At 50.0% G+C, this 16,674-nt stretch overlaps 1 protein-coding gene across 3 annotated transcripts in view; it reads left to right on the top strand.

Annotated features, from left to right (window-relative positions):
• The window catches only part of PRPF18 (pre-mRNA processing factor 18), a 297,642-nt gene that overhangs the window by 100,992 nt on the left and 179,976 nt on the right, over positions 1–16,674 (top strand). For all 3 annotated transcript variants that reach the window (XM_078674214.1, XM_078674213.1, XM_078674212.1), the window contains one exon: positions 3,698–3,811. In XM_078674214.1, the coding sequence (XP_078530340.1) occupies positions 3,698–3,811 (114 nt within the window). The remainder of the gene's footprint in view (positions 1–3,697; positions 3,812–16,674) is intronic.

Here is a 16,674-nt window from a genome sequence, read left to right as displayed (position 1 = left end):
GAGCCGAGTCCCCACCCAGGGTGCAGAGCCAAAACCCCGGGGTCCCTCCTTACCGGCAGCAGACGGCCCAGAGGGTATTGTGTGATCCCGGTACTTCAGTATCACCATGTCCGCTGGAGCAAACAGTATATTCCGCCCGGGTGCAAGATGTGGCCCAGTGCCCCGCACACGAGAACAATCCCGCACAGCGTGTCTCGCAGCGGAAGTCATGGCGTCCAGCCTTCTCCCCAGGTCACGGGCGATGCAATCAAGGGCGACATGCAGGGCACCAAGCGCCGCCATAACATCCCCGATCCCTGGCGGCACCACGTAGCCATGAGCCGCAGCACTCCTCCTCACAGGTAGCTCCCCGATCGGCTAAGATGCAGCAAGCAGGACGTTGCGCTCTAGGGCGTTCAGCCGGTCACCATCCCGTCGCCCACATAAGCACGGTCGAGCCGTGCCCCAAGGAGCGGCAGACTCCATGGCGCAATATACGTTAGCGTGGAAGCAGACTCAACAGACGCCAGGACGGCTATCACACACCAGAGTTCTCAATACCCAGGCCCAGCGTACCTGACGCCCAAGACGTCGCCCAAAACAACACCGGGAGGAAGAAGGAGTGTCCGAGCGGCACACGGGCAGGAAAAGATGAAATATGAACACCTGGGTCAATGGTGTAACGCAAGTACTCGGTCCGCTCGGTGAGCCGGATAGCTGCGGCGAAGGTGTTTTCAAGTAAGTCGACTCATTCCGGCAGGCCGACTCCGCCCCGCAGCAGATGGCCACTGTGGCTGCGTCAGGGGCCGGCCATCATGCTCACCCGAAGCCCCGGTTCCATGTCTGTTCGGGGCCGGAGACCGAGCGAGGGCATTTCTCCGGGTCTACAGCTGGTAGAAAGCACGGGAGCACACCACCGGGGGAAGCGTCAGTTCCCCGTAGCAAAATTGTGGCACGGGTTCAGGATAAATTACAGGATGAGCGTGAAGAATAAGACGGTCGGCGGAGCTGAGATCCTAGGCGGCCATCACGGTCGCCGGCTTGGCTCCTCCTGCTCTGCTGCTTTTTGACTAGGTTTGCGATGCAGAAATACAGCCTACCTAGATATGCAATTATATGCCATCATGCCTCCATCCGAAGCAAGCAGCCATGGTGAAAATCAGATCACAGAACATCATTACAGTAGCAGTTCAAACAATGAAAAAGAGAATTGCCCTTTCTTTCTTCTGATCTGTATTTTATGAAATTAATAGTGGTCTGCAAATTAGAGATCTGTATGGCAACATATTTCATTTTTTGCACGCTGTTGGCCATTACAGGAGAGATAGCCACTTGGCATGTTTCTACACATTCTGAGCTACAGCGATCCTTAATCCGAGTTAATTAAACATAACCTAATATCTTTTTGCAGCAAATTACTAACTGGCTTTTGGTTTGTTTCTTCCACACTAAAGATTCTGCTGTCATTCTTCATGTCTGCAAGCATACTATCTCTTTCAAATAAAAGTCCAGGACACCAGAGATTTAAGCAGTTTGTGGAAAGGTTGATAGTGTGACCTTGTGATATGAGGAATAAAAGACCATCCGCCATATTGAAAAGGATATTGATGTCACCTCAGAGTTCCGTGACCTTATTAGGGAACTCTGCTTTTTGTTTGGTTTGTCTGTACCATCCTTTGATTCCTGAGTGACTTTCAATATCCATTTCATGTATAGCTGTAGGCACTTTATCTCATATAGCACATGATACACAGTGCATACCTGCTGCTAAATATGTTGTCTTAGAAGAAATGTGGGTCCTGTGGATAGGACTGAATTTAGGGACTGGGGCTGAACGTTCAAATAGCCAAAGAAGTCCAGTGATGGTTGGTAAACAAATTCCTCCTGCTTGTGATGAAAAGACTGTACAGGGGTTGAGGGAAACCAGTTTTATTGGAAAATCTTTTAGTTGTTAGATTCTGATGAAACCTGATTTTTGCCTTGGAGAGAACATAGGGTTGTACAAACATTTGTGTGGAGTACCAAGGCTTGTTCCCTGCTTCTGTCTTGTTTCCGCTTTCCTGCAACAGTCTAACCCCAATTTTGGACCACATGTAGCTTGAGAATCAGTTGGGTTGCACTCTCCAATTATATCCTAATTTGCTTCAACAAACAAGGCTTTTATAACTCTGACCTTTACTGAAAGTGTGGCATTTACAATAAAGTGTCTCCTTATAAAATGGATAGTCCAAACGAATTTAGCACAATAACTGACAAATTATCATAAAAAGAGATGGGCCAGGCAATAAACCTTTTTCTCTTTATACCCACTAATTATCACGGTGTAGCTGCTTCATTATACAATTATTTTTCAAAAACAGCTAAAAAAATATATCGCACATCTGTAAACTCATCCCAACCTTACATGTTTCAACTATCGTGCCTAATTTTTTCTTTTGCCACAGTGGAGTTATACATTGCACGGTAATTAAATATTTTTGTTTGTGGTACTTTTGATTTTTAATTCCATATTCTCTTCTTTTCAGCTGCTTATTGTCCTCTCGTTCAACGTTTTGCCTTCCTATTGATAGTCTTCATCAGGATACATACATCTTTTTCTAGATAGTATTTTTTCCCAGTCGTTTGTGATCTTTTCAGTATGTTGTGTAAGTTCAGGAAGTTAATTCTAACACCAAAGTATTATGTTACTCTCCATGTCGAATCAGTATCAACAGCATGCTCGTATCAGAGATTCCAAAATTGCCTTCATCATCATTATGATGTTCAGAATTTCTAATATTTTTAATTGAAACCTTAAGAGATATATTTCCCACATGTATTGTATCCCATCACTTTTGGTTTGATGATGGCAAATAGAAAAATAATAAAAAATAATATTGTTAAATGGATACACTCTGATGTTTTTCTACATGATGTAATGCATTAGTGGATAAAAACATAAGTGATTCTCTCCCTGGATTAATTTAGTTGTTGAGATATATTGAGTGGGCATATCACTTTTGTAAGGAGATGTAGTTTAGGGTCTAAATACCTCTATTTAATAAAGGCTCATCCTGTTGAAAAATGTAAAATAAAGCTCACATTTCTGACCTGAAGATTCAGGAACAACTTGTGTCGGGAGCAATGATGGATTAAATCTGGGAAGTTTGAGTTAGTTAATTGATCTCTAGTTCCCAACAAAATATTGGTTTTGCTGATGTTCAGTTGCATCCACTTGTTCTGTATCTAAATCTAAACATTATGTAGGCACACAAGTGGGTTTGAGTTACTTGCTTTTCAATTTAGCCATAGCCTAAGCCTTGTTCCTTCTTTAAGCTACCAGTGTTGTTCTGACATTCCTGGATATGAATCTAATGGCTTTTAAGAAATGTATCAAACTTTACTCTTCTTCAAATGGCATTTAAAATGGCATTGCAAGACCTTTTAAGAGTGTTAGCGCAATTGAGGTGCTGGTGAGTGTACTCCTCAGTCTCAACGTTCCAAAGAATGGAAAGACACCAACCCCCTTTTCTGGCAGTTTTTAAAACCAGAAAAAAGACTAATTGGTGGAAATAGCTTGAATATCATCCCATCCCTTCCTTATACTTATCCTTCTAATTTTCTAGACACATAATGGTATATGTTTGATAACTCTAGGTCTATAATACATTTTACAATAATGTGAATGTAGCAGTGATGATACTTGTGCTGGACTTAATTATTTCGTTGACCTTTGCAGGTGATCCGGAGGTTGAGAGAACGAGGTGAACCGATTCGATTGTTTGCTGAAACAGATTATGATGCTTTTCAGAGATTGAGAAAGATAGAAATTTTAGCACCTGAAGTTAATAAGGTAAGCCATGGGAGTAAGGAACAGTTGGCCATTCACTAGAACATGTGCATGCTAAGAGTTCTATCTGATTATACAGACTGATTGACGGCTGAGATGATGGTTTCAGAAAGTGTATAATTAATCGATTTTGGTGATTCATACAAACAAACAGGAAGCACAGTTAAAAGAAATGCATGAGGCCAAATGTTTGTGAAGATGGTTGTGAGTCTTCAGTGCTGCATATTAGGTCTCTGTTTCTTAGCCTGTGTAAACTTTTTAGTGTGATAGTGCTTCCGAGGTCGTTCCTCAACATGGCGTGCTGGTGAGGCACAGGAGATGGCTTACCTGTGTCTGTGCTGGTTATTGTATTTTTGTTCCCGCCTGAGTGTGTTTTCTGTGCCATGTGGGTGTGCAGAAGTTTTTAGAGCCATTGATAACAGCCCTGTTGGTGGCCGACCCCATGAGTAGGAGAAGGGGTAAAAGCTCTCCTCATTTGGATGGAAAAGGGGATTTATTTGTTCTGCCTGATGTGTCTGAATTTAATTTGATCAAATAGGTATAGAGTTTACCTCTGCGGTGACAGAAAAGTGGTTACACCACCAGGAGACTGGATTCTGCCTTGTGCTATACCATCATCAGTGAGTAATACTTGAGGGAAGTAATCCAGATGAAACCTGTCGCAGCGATCTGCAATAGGCTACTGTCTTTCCCTGACCTCAACCGGGACAACTGAGTCAGGAAAAGAAACTTAATGTCCTTGAGCAATGGCTTAGTTTCATTATGGCTGAGGGTCGAATTACAAGATAGGAAGTATGCTTTTAAGCAGGCAGACCCCGCAAGAGCATTTTTAGAGGGCGTACAGTACAGTGCCAGATGACTGAGATTTCAAAAAGTTGCTTTCTGGTGGTGTTCCTTTAGGGCTGTGGTACTAAAAGTACAGCATGGGGAGGTGCAAGCCCCTTCCCCCAAACCTTTACATGAGCTCCCCCTGCTGAATGACTGCACTGGACTGCTGTTTGCTTCAGCAAGCACCAGCATTAAAAGAAATATGCTAAATAAACAGAAAATTGTTTATTTACTGACTAACTGAAGTAAAATTAAAAAAAAAAAGCAAATAAGGTACCCTGCAAAACTTTACTTTAGGGTCACATTCATTGTTCAATACATCTTACAACAAATCTGTAAAAATATGATAAAGTCTTCAAAATTAAAAAAGTGAATTTCATTAACATGCAGCAGCATAACACATTAGTACATCCTAATAGATAAATACATTCAGAAGTATTTGATTTAAAACAGATCTTTTTCAAAAATGAGTGTAGAAATATTCATGCCTCCTCACAACCTGACGACTATGCCAATGCAGTGCGAGGGACCTGGCTGTGAATGCAGTGCGAGGGACCTGGCTGTGAATGCAGTGCGAGGGACCTGGCTGTGAATGCAGTGCGAGGGGCCTGGCTGTGAATGCAGTGCGAGGGGCCTGGCTGTGAATGCAGTGCGAGGGGCCTGGCTGTGAATGCAGTGCGAGGGGCCTGGCTGTGAATGCAGTGCGAGGGGCCTGGCTGTGAATGCAGTGCGAGGGGCCTGGCTGTGAATGCAGTGCGAGGGGCCTGGCTGTGAATGCAGTGCGAGGGGCCTGGCTGTGAATGCAGTGCGAGGGGCCTGGCTGTGAATGCAGTGCGAGGGGCCTGGCTGTGAATGCAGTGCGAGGGGCCTGGCTGTGAATGCAGTGCGAGGGGTCTGGCTGTTAATGGCTTAGTTTCATTATGGCTGAGGGTCGAATTACAAGAGAGGAAGTATGCTTTTAAGCAGGCAGACCCCGCAAGAGCATTTTTAGAGGGCGTACAGTACAGTGCCAGATGACTGAGATTTCAAAAAGTTGCTTTCTGGTGGTGTTCCTTTAGGGCTGTAGTACTAAAAGTACAGCATGGGGAGGTGCAAGCCCCTTCCCCCAAACCTTTACATGAGCTCCCCCTGCTGAATGACTGCACTGGACTGCTGTTTGCTTCAGCAAGCACCAGCATTAAAAGAAATATGCTAAATAAACAGAAAATTGTTTATTTACATGCTAACTGAAGTAAAATTTAAAAAAAAGCAAATCCGGTACCCTGCAAAACTTTACTTTAGGGTAACATTCATTGTTCAATACATCTTACAACAAATCTGTAAAAATATGATAGTCTTCAAAATTAAAAAAGTGAATTTCATTAGCATGCAGCAGCATAACACATTAGTACATCCTAATAGATAAATACATTCAGAAGTATTTTATTTAAAACAGACCTTTTTCAAAAATGAGTGTAGAAATATTCATGCCTCCTCACAACCTGACGACAATGCCAATGCAGTGCGAGAGGTCTGGCTGTGAATGCAGTGCGAGAAGTCTGGCTGTGAATGCAGTGCGAGAAGTCTGGCTGTGAATGCAGTGCGAGGGACCTGGCTGTGAATGCAGTGCGAGGGACCTGGCTGTGAATGCAGTGCGAGGGACCTGGCTGTGAATGCAGTGCGAGGGACCTGGCTGTTGAATGCAGTGCGAGGGACCTGGCTGTTGAATGCAGTGCGAGGGACCTGGCTGTGAATGCAGTGCGAGGGACCTGGCTGTGAATGCAGTGCGAGGGACCTGGCTGTGAATGCAGTGCGAGGGACCTGGCTGTGAATGCAGTGCGAGGGACCTGGCTGTGAATGCAGTGCGAGGGACCTGGCTGTGAATGCAGTGCGAGGGACCTGGCTGTGAATGCAGTGCGAGGGACCTGGCTGTGAATGCAGTGCGAGGGACCTGGCTGTGAATGCAGTGCGAGGGACCTGGCTGTGAATGCAGTGCGAGGGACCTGGCTGTGAATGCAGTGCGAGGGACCTGGCTGTGAATGCAGTGCGAGGGACCTGGCTGTGAATGCAGTGCGAGGGGTCTGGCTGTTAATGCAGTGTGAGACAGTGCAAGGGGTCTGGCTGTGCATGCAGTGCGAGAGGCCTGCTGTGCATGCAGTGCGAAAGGCCTGGCTGTGCATGCAGTGCGAGAGGCCTGGCTGTGCATGCAGTGCGAGAGGCCTGGCTGTGCATGCAGTGCGAGAGGCCTGGCTGTGCATGCAGTGCGAGAGGCCTGGCTGTGCATGCAGTGCGAGAGGCCTGGCTGTGCATGCAGTGCGAGAGGCCTGGCTGTGCATGCAGTGCGAGAGGCCTGGCTGTGCATGCAGTGCGAGAGGCCTGGCTGTGAATGCAGTGCGAGAGGCCTGGCTGTGAATGCAGTGCGAGAGGCCTGGCTGTGAATGCAGTGCGAGAGGCCTGGCTGTGAATGCAGTGCGAGAGGCCTGGCTGTGAATGCAGTGCGAGAGGCCTGGCTGTGAATGCAGTGCGAGGGGTCTGGCTTTGAATGCAGTGCGAGGGGTCTGGCTTTGAATGCAGTGCGAGGGGTCTGGCTTTGAATGCAGTGCGAGGGGTCTGGCTGTGAATGCAGTGCGAGGGGTCTGGTTGTGAATGCAGTGTGAGGGGTCTGGCTGTGAATGCAGTGTGAAGGGTCTGACTGAATGCAGTGTGAGGGGTCTGACTGAATGCAGTGTGAGGGGTCTGGCTGTGGATGCAGTGTGAGGGGTCTGGCTGTGGATGCAGTGTGAGGGGTCTGGCTGTGGATGCAGTGTGAGGGGTCTGGCTGTGAATGCAGTGTGAGGGGTCTGGCTGTGAATGCAGTGTGAGGGGTCTGGCTGTGAATGCAGTGTGAGGGGTCTGGCTGTGAATGCAGTGTGAGGGGTCTGGCTGTGAATACAGTGTGAGAGGTGTGACTGTGAATACAGTGTGAGAGGTGTGACTGTGAACACAGTGTGAGAGGTGTGACTGTGAACACAGTGTGAGAGGTGTGACTGTGAACACAGTGTGAGAGGTGTGACTGTGAACACAGTGTGAGAGGTGTGACTGTGAATACAGTGTGAGAGGTGTGACTGTGAACACAGTGTGAGAGGTGTGACTGTGAATACAGTGTGAGAGGTGTGACTGTGAATACAGTGTGAGAGGTGTGACTGTGAATACAGTGTGGGAGGTGTGACCGTGAATACAGTGTGGGAGGTGTGACTGAGAGTGCAGATTGAGATATGTGGCGCTGTGAGTGTACAGTGAGAGCGGAAAGTTATGACTCCAGCCTGAGAGATGAGCCAGTCTGAGTGGAGGGTGAATGATGCACCTGTTCGAGCGCCGAGTGAAGTTTGAGCCCATGTGAGTGCAGAGTGACAGCTGAGCCGTGTGAATGCAGTGTGAAAGGGGGGCCTCTGTGAATGCACGTCAGCCCTTGTGAATGCAGGGTGTGCCTCTGTGAGTGCCGGTTGAGACGTGAGCTGATGTTCATGCAGGGTGAGTGGTATGCCTATGTGATAGAGGAGTCTGTGTGGATGAAGGGTAAGAGGTGTACCTATGTTAGTGCATGGTGAAAGGTGAGTGTGCGACAGTGCATGGTGAGAGGTGAGCCTATGTGAGTGCATGGTGAGATCTGAGCTCTTGTAAATGCATGGGAGCCAAGGAGAATGCAGGGGGATATTTGAGCCCTTGTAAATGCACAATGAGAGAGAAACCTTGGTGAGTGCATGGGGGAGGATGTTCCCATGTGAGTGCACAAGGAGGGGTGTACCTCTGTGAGTGAGTAGCGGTCTACCCATGTGAGTGCAGGGTGAGGGTGAGAGGGGTGCCTATGTGAGCAGAGAGTGAGTGATATCAGTGGGTGTATTCAGGGTGAGTGGTGTGCCCACATGAGTGCAAAGTGGGAGGCATGCTCACTTAAGTAGAGGGTGAGTCATATGAGTTCAGGGGGAGTGTGTGACTGTGTGACTGCAGGGTGAGAGGCACATCTGTCTGAATGCATTGGAAGAGGAGGGGCTGGGTGAATGCAAAGTGAGACATACCTGTGTGTAACGGAGTAGCCAGAAAATTAGAATATCCTACCACTTCGAACCAAAGCTCTGATGACACCAAGCAAGCGCGGCAAGTGAGTCCAAAACACCCTAGAAGTGCTCCTGTCTCTTCCATCCAAGCATCTATTCATTCATCCTTTCAGCCTCCCATTCACTTTCTGCTATCAATCCTTTCACGTTTACATTCTGTTATCCATTCATTATTTCATACAACTTTCAATTGTTCACCATTCCATCCATTGGCCATTTTATCCATCCGTCCATCCTCTAAGATTTTCATTTACTCTACCATCCTTTCACCCTTCCTCAGATTTCCATTTACTCTGCCATCCTTTCACCCTTTCTCAGATTTCCATTTACTCTGCCATCCATCCTCTGAAATTTCCCTTTACTCTGTCATCCTTTCATCCACCCATGTATCTATCCTCTCACTTACTTATCCTCTCACATAGCATAACATATGTATTTGTAAAGCACACATAACTTGGCGTTCAATAACAGATGTTTATTGTTGCCTAACTCAATGGTATTCAGTTTATCGACCCCAGAAGTATGAAAGGTTGAGTGGACCCGCCGGGATTTGAATCTGAGACTATGAGGTCAAACACAAGCCCCTACAGTTGACACATTAGTCCAATGAGCCACCAGACCCACTCATTCAACTATCCTTTCACCAGTGACACAACAATAGCCCTGGCACACCCAGCAGTGCAGGGAGGCCCAAGCTCCAGAGGGCCACCTCCAGCACAGTGCATGAGTGGCTGCCCCTGCCCTGAGAGCTCCTGAATGGGTCCAGAGCACAGGGGCCCCTCCGTCTACTTTGCAGGGGGGCCCCCTTCAGTTTCGTTATGCCACTGGGTGGAAGGTCTGGACAACGTCCTCCACAACACCCTCCGGATCTTGACTATCTGCAGAAAGGGCAGACTCAAGATTTTCTGCATTGAATCTGTGATGAAGCCCAAAAAGGTTACCCGTCTGAAAGGAGACCAGAAGGATTTGCTTTTGTTGACAACGAAGCCCAAACTTTGCAGCAGGTCCACTGTAGCTTGCAACTGCGCCAGCAGGTACTCCGGACATTGATCCAAGAGAAAAGAAGTTGTTAAAATATATTATGAGACAAACCCGAGCCCTGAGAGACTCCACCACAAACTTGAGGACCTTGGTGAAACGCCATGGGGCCAAAGAGAGCGTCACAAATTTGTAAACTTGCTCTCACCACCTGAACTGTAGGACTGGCGATGGGGAGGAAAAATGTGTACTGTCAGGTACGCATCTTTCATATCTAGTCTGACCATCCAATCGTCTCCTGAAAGATATCTCGGATGGATACCTTCCATCCTGAAATGGCGGTATACCAACCAGCCATTGAACTCCTTGAGGTTGATCTCTGGCCGCTGTCCTCCATCTTGCTTGTCCCTCAAAATGATATTGCTTAGAAAACCCCGATGATGCAAGGAGGAGATGACCATAGCTCCTTTCTGCAGGAGATTGGCCACCTCCTTGTCTATCAGTGCGGCCTGATTTTCCTTGATAAATAGCTGCCGTGGGCGCACCTCTTGAATTGGGGACCCATAGAACTCTATCCGAAAACCTCTGATATTCTAGAGAACCCATGCATCATAGGTAAGCCGTGAATCGCCTTTATCTTCTATGGGGAAAGTTGCGGTTGGAAATTTAAAGATTCAGGACACTTAGGAAAGGACTTTGAGCAAACCCCTTTAGACTTAAGGGGTTCTAGGGCCAATGCCCACGGGAGCACCGGAGTACTCTAGTTACCTCACCCAGGGAAGCCGGGTGCATAGGTGTCTTTTGGGGTTGTGAATCGTTGATTTCAATGGCGATCTGCTGCAAAGTGCTGTTGCCGTCGAAGAGAAAAGTGTCCGGAGGGATCCAAGCCTGGATTAAAGATGTGAAGAACCTGAAAGCAGAGGGGACAGAGTCTGGGTCACTTGCCAGTGACCAGGGGCACGATAGACGAATGCCCACCGATGTCGGGTGCTTCAGGTGCGAGGAGGGGAAGATTGACTCTTCAGCCACGAGGACCAGGGGGCGTCGCCAACGACCAAGAGCTGGATTCGAGCTATCCCACGAAGGATGTAGAGTGCTGCGGGTCGGTGCCCGGACTGGACCCAACAAGCTTTGGGTGCCGCTCGGGACGGGAGCAGCACCACGCGGTGCAGTCACGGTACGTCACAGGCAGGTACCAGGCATGAAGTAACCGCGGGGTGTGTAGCTCTCCATCCCACCCGCTGCCTAGACTGGGTCCGGAGGGGAAAGTGTCTAAGTAACTCCCTGATCAAGACACGCCTGATGGAAAGACCTCAGGGTGTCACCCCAAAGCTGCGCTATGGGGAAATTTCTCAGCCCCGCCGTCTTCTCCCTGTGAAGGGTAGTGCTTTCCGCTCTCGCCCAATTATCAAAAGAGGCATGCCAGTGTCTAGCATGTGGGGGTTCGCTACACTTCCAGCGCTTAGTGAGGAGTCTCTTGGCTGTGATAAGCCCGAGATCCCAGAATCTAGAAGGGACCTTGTTATGTTTCGTTCTTTTGTATAGGCCTAGTAGACATGCCTCCCACTTGTGCTGCAGGTCCTCGCCCACACCCCTTACTAACAGACGTCACTGTGTGCCATTATGTTTGTATGTGGGGACAGGTCCAGAGCATGTGGAGGAGATCTGCACCGAGCAGTAAGCATCTCAGACATGCGGAAGTGTTGACTGCAAAGTACTGATTAATTTTATCTGGTGACAAATACGCACGATGTAAGATATAAAACTGAATTAGTTTGAAGCGGGAGTTGCGTGGAATGTTAATGGGACCGGCTAGTACTACTGTCCACTCCTTATCTGTCCACTCCTTTCCCCTGTCTGCTGCCCACTTATCCCGCAGCGGTTGGGAGGTACACTGGGAGGTACACTGCGTTTGTGTCAATAGAGCTTGCGCCAGCCAATGGACCACATGGAAACCATTACCCATGACATGTAAGTACTGCACCAAGAGATGTGTCTGCAGCTCCTCGGAGATGTTGCCCCAAGCCCGCATGAACGTGCTTATGCGAGATGCATGTAAGAGAAACTGCCCAGCTGGAAGGCCCGTGTCCGTGGCAAGTGTCTCAAAGGGAACCAGGGCACCGTCTACATACAAATCTCCCATCGTGTCCACCCCAGCCTGTATCCATCGCTCCAGCGTGGCCACCACTACCACCCCGCCGTCCCGGGGCGTTCCCAACAGTGGGAGTACTGGGGCATAGGGCTTCACAGCGCGGGTGAGTTTCAAGCTACGTACATAGCATTTGCTGGCCACTGCCAGGTGTAACTGCGTCGGGTAGGGGGTTTTGGTCAAGGGGTGGAACAAGGTATGGACCTGCGTGCGGGTCAAGATAGTAAAGTCCGTGGCAGTATCGCACAGGTTCTTCCCACTCAGCCATCTGGTTACCCATTGCAGCTGCGCCGCTAGATAATAAAGTTCCTGATTGGGAACTGCAAGGCCTCCAGCGTCTGTAGGCGCATAGAGTTTCGTTAGAGCTACTCGAGGGCTCCCAGCATTCCATATAAGGTTTCTAATCGAAGTTTCCAGCTCCCGAAAGATCCGAGCCGGGACATACACTGGGATGTTAGAATAATAATACAGCAGCCTCAGTAAGATTATCATTTTTGTCCGTGTAACACGGCTAGGCACATTGAGGGGAAGAGCCTTCCAAAAGGTCATCTGTGCTTGTAAGGAGGAGATAGCTCGCACCAGGTTGCCCTCCAGTACATCAGCCAGGGTTCCGTAGATGTAGATACCGAGATACCGGAACGTAGTGGGATACCAAGTGAGCCGTTCATTGTTAATGCTGACCTCACACTCCCGCGTATCCGGGCTGAAGGAATACACTCCAGATTTGGCCCAGTTAACCCTAAGCCCCGACATGACCTCAAAAGTGCAAAAGGTGTCTGACAGTGTCAGTGGCAAGCAGGTCAGGTCTCTGACATACAAGAGGAGATCGTCTGCATATAAAGAGACCGCATGGAGACCATCCGCTAAGGGGACCCCGCACTCTGCGCCCTGGGTTCTTAATAGTGCTGCAAGAGGTTCCTTTGCCAACGAGAAAAGTAACTGGGATAGGGGACATCCCTGTCAAGTGCCCCTTTTGACTCGGATGACGTCAGACAGCAGTCTACCAGTGCGCACTCGCACTGTGGGTTTCCGGTACAATAAACCCACCATGTCCACGTAGTCGTCTCCAAGATCATATTTCCGCAATACTGCCATGAGATAAGGCCACTCCACAGAGTCGAAGGCCTTCTCTAGATCTAGCACTAGACACCCTGATCGGGGCCACTGCAGCGTAGCATAACCTTGCACTCTGAACAGCCGCCGGATATTATGAGAGGTGCTACGTGTTGGCACAAAACCATTTTGGTCGTCATGCACAAGGTCGGGTACCAAGGGAGCCAGACGCTGAGCCAGTGTGGAAGCGAGTATCTTGTAATCGGCGTTCAGGAGGGCTAGCGGTCGATACGAGCCCAAGTGCGTGCAGTCTCTACCGGGCTTCGGGAGGGAGATGAGAGTGGCTTATTCAGTGTGGGGGGAAGGGAGGAGTCCTCGGCAGCCGCCGTGTACATCTTTAACAGTTCAGGGATCAATATATCTGAGTAGGCCTTAAAGAACTCAGCAGGTAGCCCGTCCGGGCCTGGGGACTTGCCATTAGCTAGGGCGAAAATGGCTGTGCGCAGCTCATCAGGCGTGAGTGGGGCCTCCAAGTCATTCCGGTGTACGTCGTCTAACCCTGGCAGTGGTATAGCTGAGAGATATTCAGTGATATCAGCAAGGGGGACCTGCAGCCGAGAGCAATATAGACCACCTCACCGTGACCGGTGCGTATCGCTGCCACAGGCGTCGCCCGGTCTTCCCGTTTGATTAGCCAGGCCAGCAGTTTTCCGGGTTTGTCACCTAGAAGATGTGTGCGCGCCGAATGGGCCGCATAATTGAGGTGACATAGCCTGTCCAGCAAACGTGCATGTGCTGCGCGAGTCTCTAGCAGCTCGTCATCACCCCCCCCCATCGCCTCCTGTTCCCTTTGAAGCAGGTCTGCTTCAACCTGTGTCAGTTCCTTCTCCAATTGTTTCCGCATATTAGCCTGTGTGCCCAGACAATGTCCCCTGATCACCACTTTGAATGCGTCCCACTCTATTTGGCGGGTGGATGCAGTGCCAGTGTTCTCTTCAAAGTAGTGAGCAGTGTGTGCATATAGGGAGTTTCGAAAAGGAGCGTCAAGGAGCAGATCTGGTTGTAGCCTCCAAGTGGGTATAGGCGGGTGCGGGCGTTCCCACGCCAGCTCCAGTACGTGTGGGTTGTGATCAGAGTGAGTGCGGCCCATGTAATAAGTGTCAGTAACATGGGGGAGCAGTTCGCTTGACAACATATATCGATCCAACCGTACATGCAATGTGTGCGCACCTGAATAATAGGAATACATCTTAGTGGTAGGGTTACGACTCCGCCGCTGACATTTTATCACTTTAGGTAACCCCCTTTCCGCACCCTGCCACCACCCCACAATGGGCCGCCGCTCCTGCGCTCCCCCACAGTGGATTACCAAAGACACATCCATAATTGCTTGCAGTAAATGTACAAAATAACAAAATAATTGCGGTCCAAACAATGCAATAAGCCATAAAAAACAGAACAAGTGAAAAATGCCAAAAGGTCGACTGCTGAACATGCCGCCGTCCAAACTCTCTAATGAGATAGTTAACATTTAAGTTCAGGGGGGTCGCTGTGCACTAGGCACGGCTGTGGTATCACAACAGCTGGGTAAGCAAAGGAGGTTTCCCCCCCCCCCCGGCATCACGAATCAGGCACAGCTAATATGAAGTGTTCCAGCCACTAGCTGCACGGCTCGCCGCACATATCTCACCCAGACTGAGGCGCCACCCGGAAGGTCAATCAGGCCCTGTCCTTCCCCATATAAATGTAAATGTTTTTGTACTTGTATAGCGCACAGCTACCCACAGTGGGTTTCCCGGCGCTTGTACGAATACCGCAAGGGAACCCTTCCTGGCTTTCCCTGTGAAGTGTCCACTCCTGGGCACCCTCATGGTGCAGACCAGGCATCCCTCGCGTTGTGGGGGCCGTTGTGGAGACTAAGCAAGCTATTGCCCAGAGTTGCAGCGCGGGACCCATGATCAGAATAGGCACTGAGACGAGAATTTCCGGTCAGGGGAATTAATGAGCCCGAGACCCGCCGGGGCGGGAATCGAACCCTGGTCCCTGGCCAGAGCTCTGCATCGAGGTCTGCCTGCTCTAACCATTGAGCCACACTTCTCCACATCCAGCCGAGACGACTTCAGCTGGGCCCCAGCAGACAGGGGCATCAAAGTCTCCACCAGCATAATGTCTCGCTAAAGGTCAAGCACCAAGAGTCCATACTCACTGCGCCTCGCGCCAATGGCCAAGCGTCCAGAAGGTGACCATGCTCTGGGTGCCGTCAGGGCCGAGGCCCGACAGGAACTCGGGGATACAAGGCGACCAAGACGCCGCAAATCAGGCGCACTATGCCAGATGATGTGGCCATCCAATCAGTGAAGCAAGGCCGCCGTCTGTGGTGTGACATCTGGCTGTTCCGTGGACATCTGGGAGTCTGGCAGCCCATAAGTAGCCTCATCATCGCTAGGCATGTCTCGGGGGCTGGCATCCGGAGCAGTATCTGTGGTTGGGGAGCAGCTAAGTTCCGCTACCATTCGGAGAGCATCCTGCTGTTCATGATGAATACGTTCCACAGGTGGACTGATATCCGCCGTCGCCCGTGCCCGGCGGGCCGGCGATGACCTGTTCCTGCGGCTTCGTCGCGGTCCACGAAATGTTGCATTACTGAGGGCCCCGACACCCGCCGGGACGTCGCGGCCACTCCACCGTCCAGCCAAGTCTCAGCTTTCTCTGGGCAGGCAAAGAAGTGCATTTTGTCCTGCGCTACCACTCTGTCTAGCAGGGAAAAGGAGGGAATACCTGAGGTCCAGCTGGCGTAGGCGCTGTTTTACGGCAAGGAAGGAGTGCCTCTAGTGCTGAACCTGGATCGTGTAATCGGGGAAGAACATTATTTTGGCATCGTCAATGCAGACGTCTTGAAGCTGCCTGGTTTCACACAAGATGGAATCGCGGGCACGATAGTTCAAAATCCGAAGGAGCAGCGGTCTAGGATTAGACCCTGTAGGAAGCTGCCTCGTCGGCACTCGGTGTGCCCGCTCCACGACAAAGTGAGGCAATAGCGTGCCCTCTGGTAGTAGGGCCTTCAGCCAGTCCTCCAGATGCGCTGCAGGCTCCTTCCCTTCCCACCGCTCAGGCACACCTACGATTCTCACGTTATTTCTCCGTGCCCGCCCTTCCACATCCTCTGCGCGGTCCTCTAAGAATTCGACCCTATTAAGGAGATCCCGTACCTGCTTATCAGTCTGGGTGACCCGGGGCTCAAGATCTGCCACAGCTCCCTCCAAAGTAGTGGTGCGTTCCGCCAATTTCTTATGATCGGCGCGCAGGTGCGTGAGATCAATTGCGACACTGTCTATTTTGGTCTCCAGAGAGGTGCGGGTGAGTTGGACTGATTCCTCCAATCTTTCCATAGCAGCCAGCATGGTGTCGAACTTAGCCGCCATCTGGTCGGCATCCGCAGGTTTCGGGAGCTTGTCCATTTTCCCCTTCAATTGCGCTCCTCCTGTGCCAGTCTGTGTCCTAATACCCCCAGACATGAGCAGAGTGGTGGGTGAGAAGCTTGCGCCCTTAACAACAACGTCCAGCGGCTGGCGGGGCCTCAGCAAGCAGCTCAGGTAGCGCAAGTGGAGAGGCGCACAGGTGCGGGGGATCGTGGGGAAAAGTGTTTCACCCAAAATGTGTGTCGCGTCTCTCCTCAGCCTCTTGCCTCCGGCCTCCGGGGAACCAGGTTTGGAGGGCCACTACGCCTGCACCCAGGGCCGGTCGAGGTAATACTCTGCTCCGGGCAATGGATTCCAACCACGGCG

The sequence above is a fragment of the Lissotriton helveticus genome, chromosome 1_1, assembly GCF_964261635.1.
Source record: "Lissotriton helveticus chromosome 1_1, aLisHel1.1, whole genome shotgun sequence".
In the NCBI taxonomy this organism is placed as follows: domain Eukaryota; kingdom Metazoa; phylum Chordata; class Amphibia; order Caudata; family Salamandridae; genus Lissotriton; species Lissotriton helveticus.
This window is presented reverse-complemented; position numbering and strand designations above follow the sequence as displayed.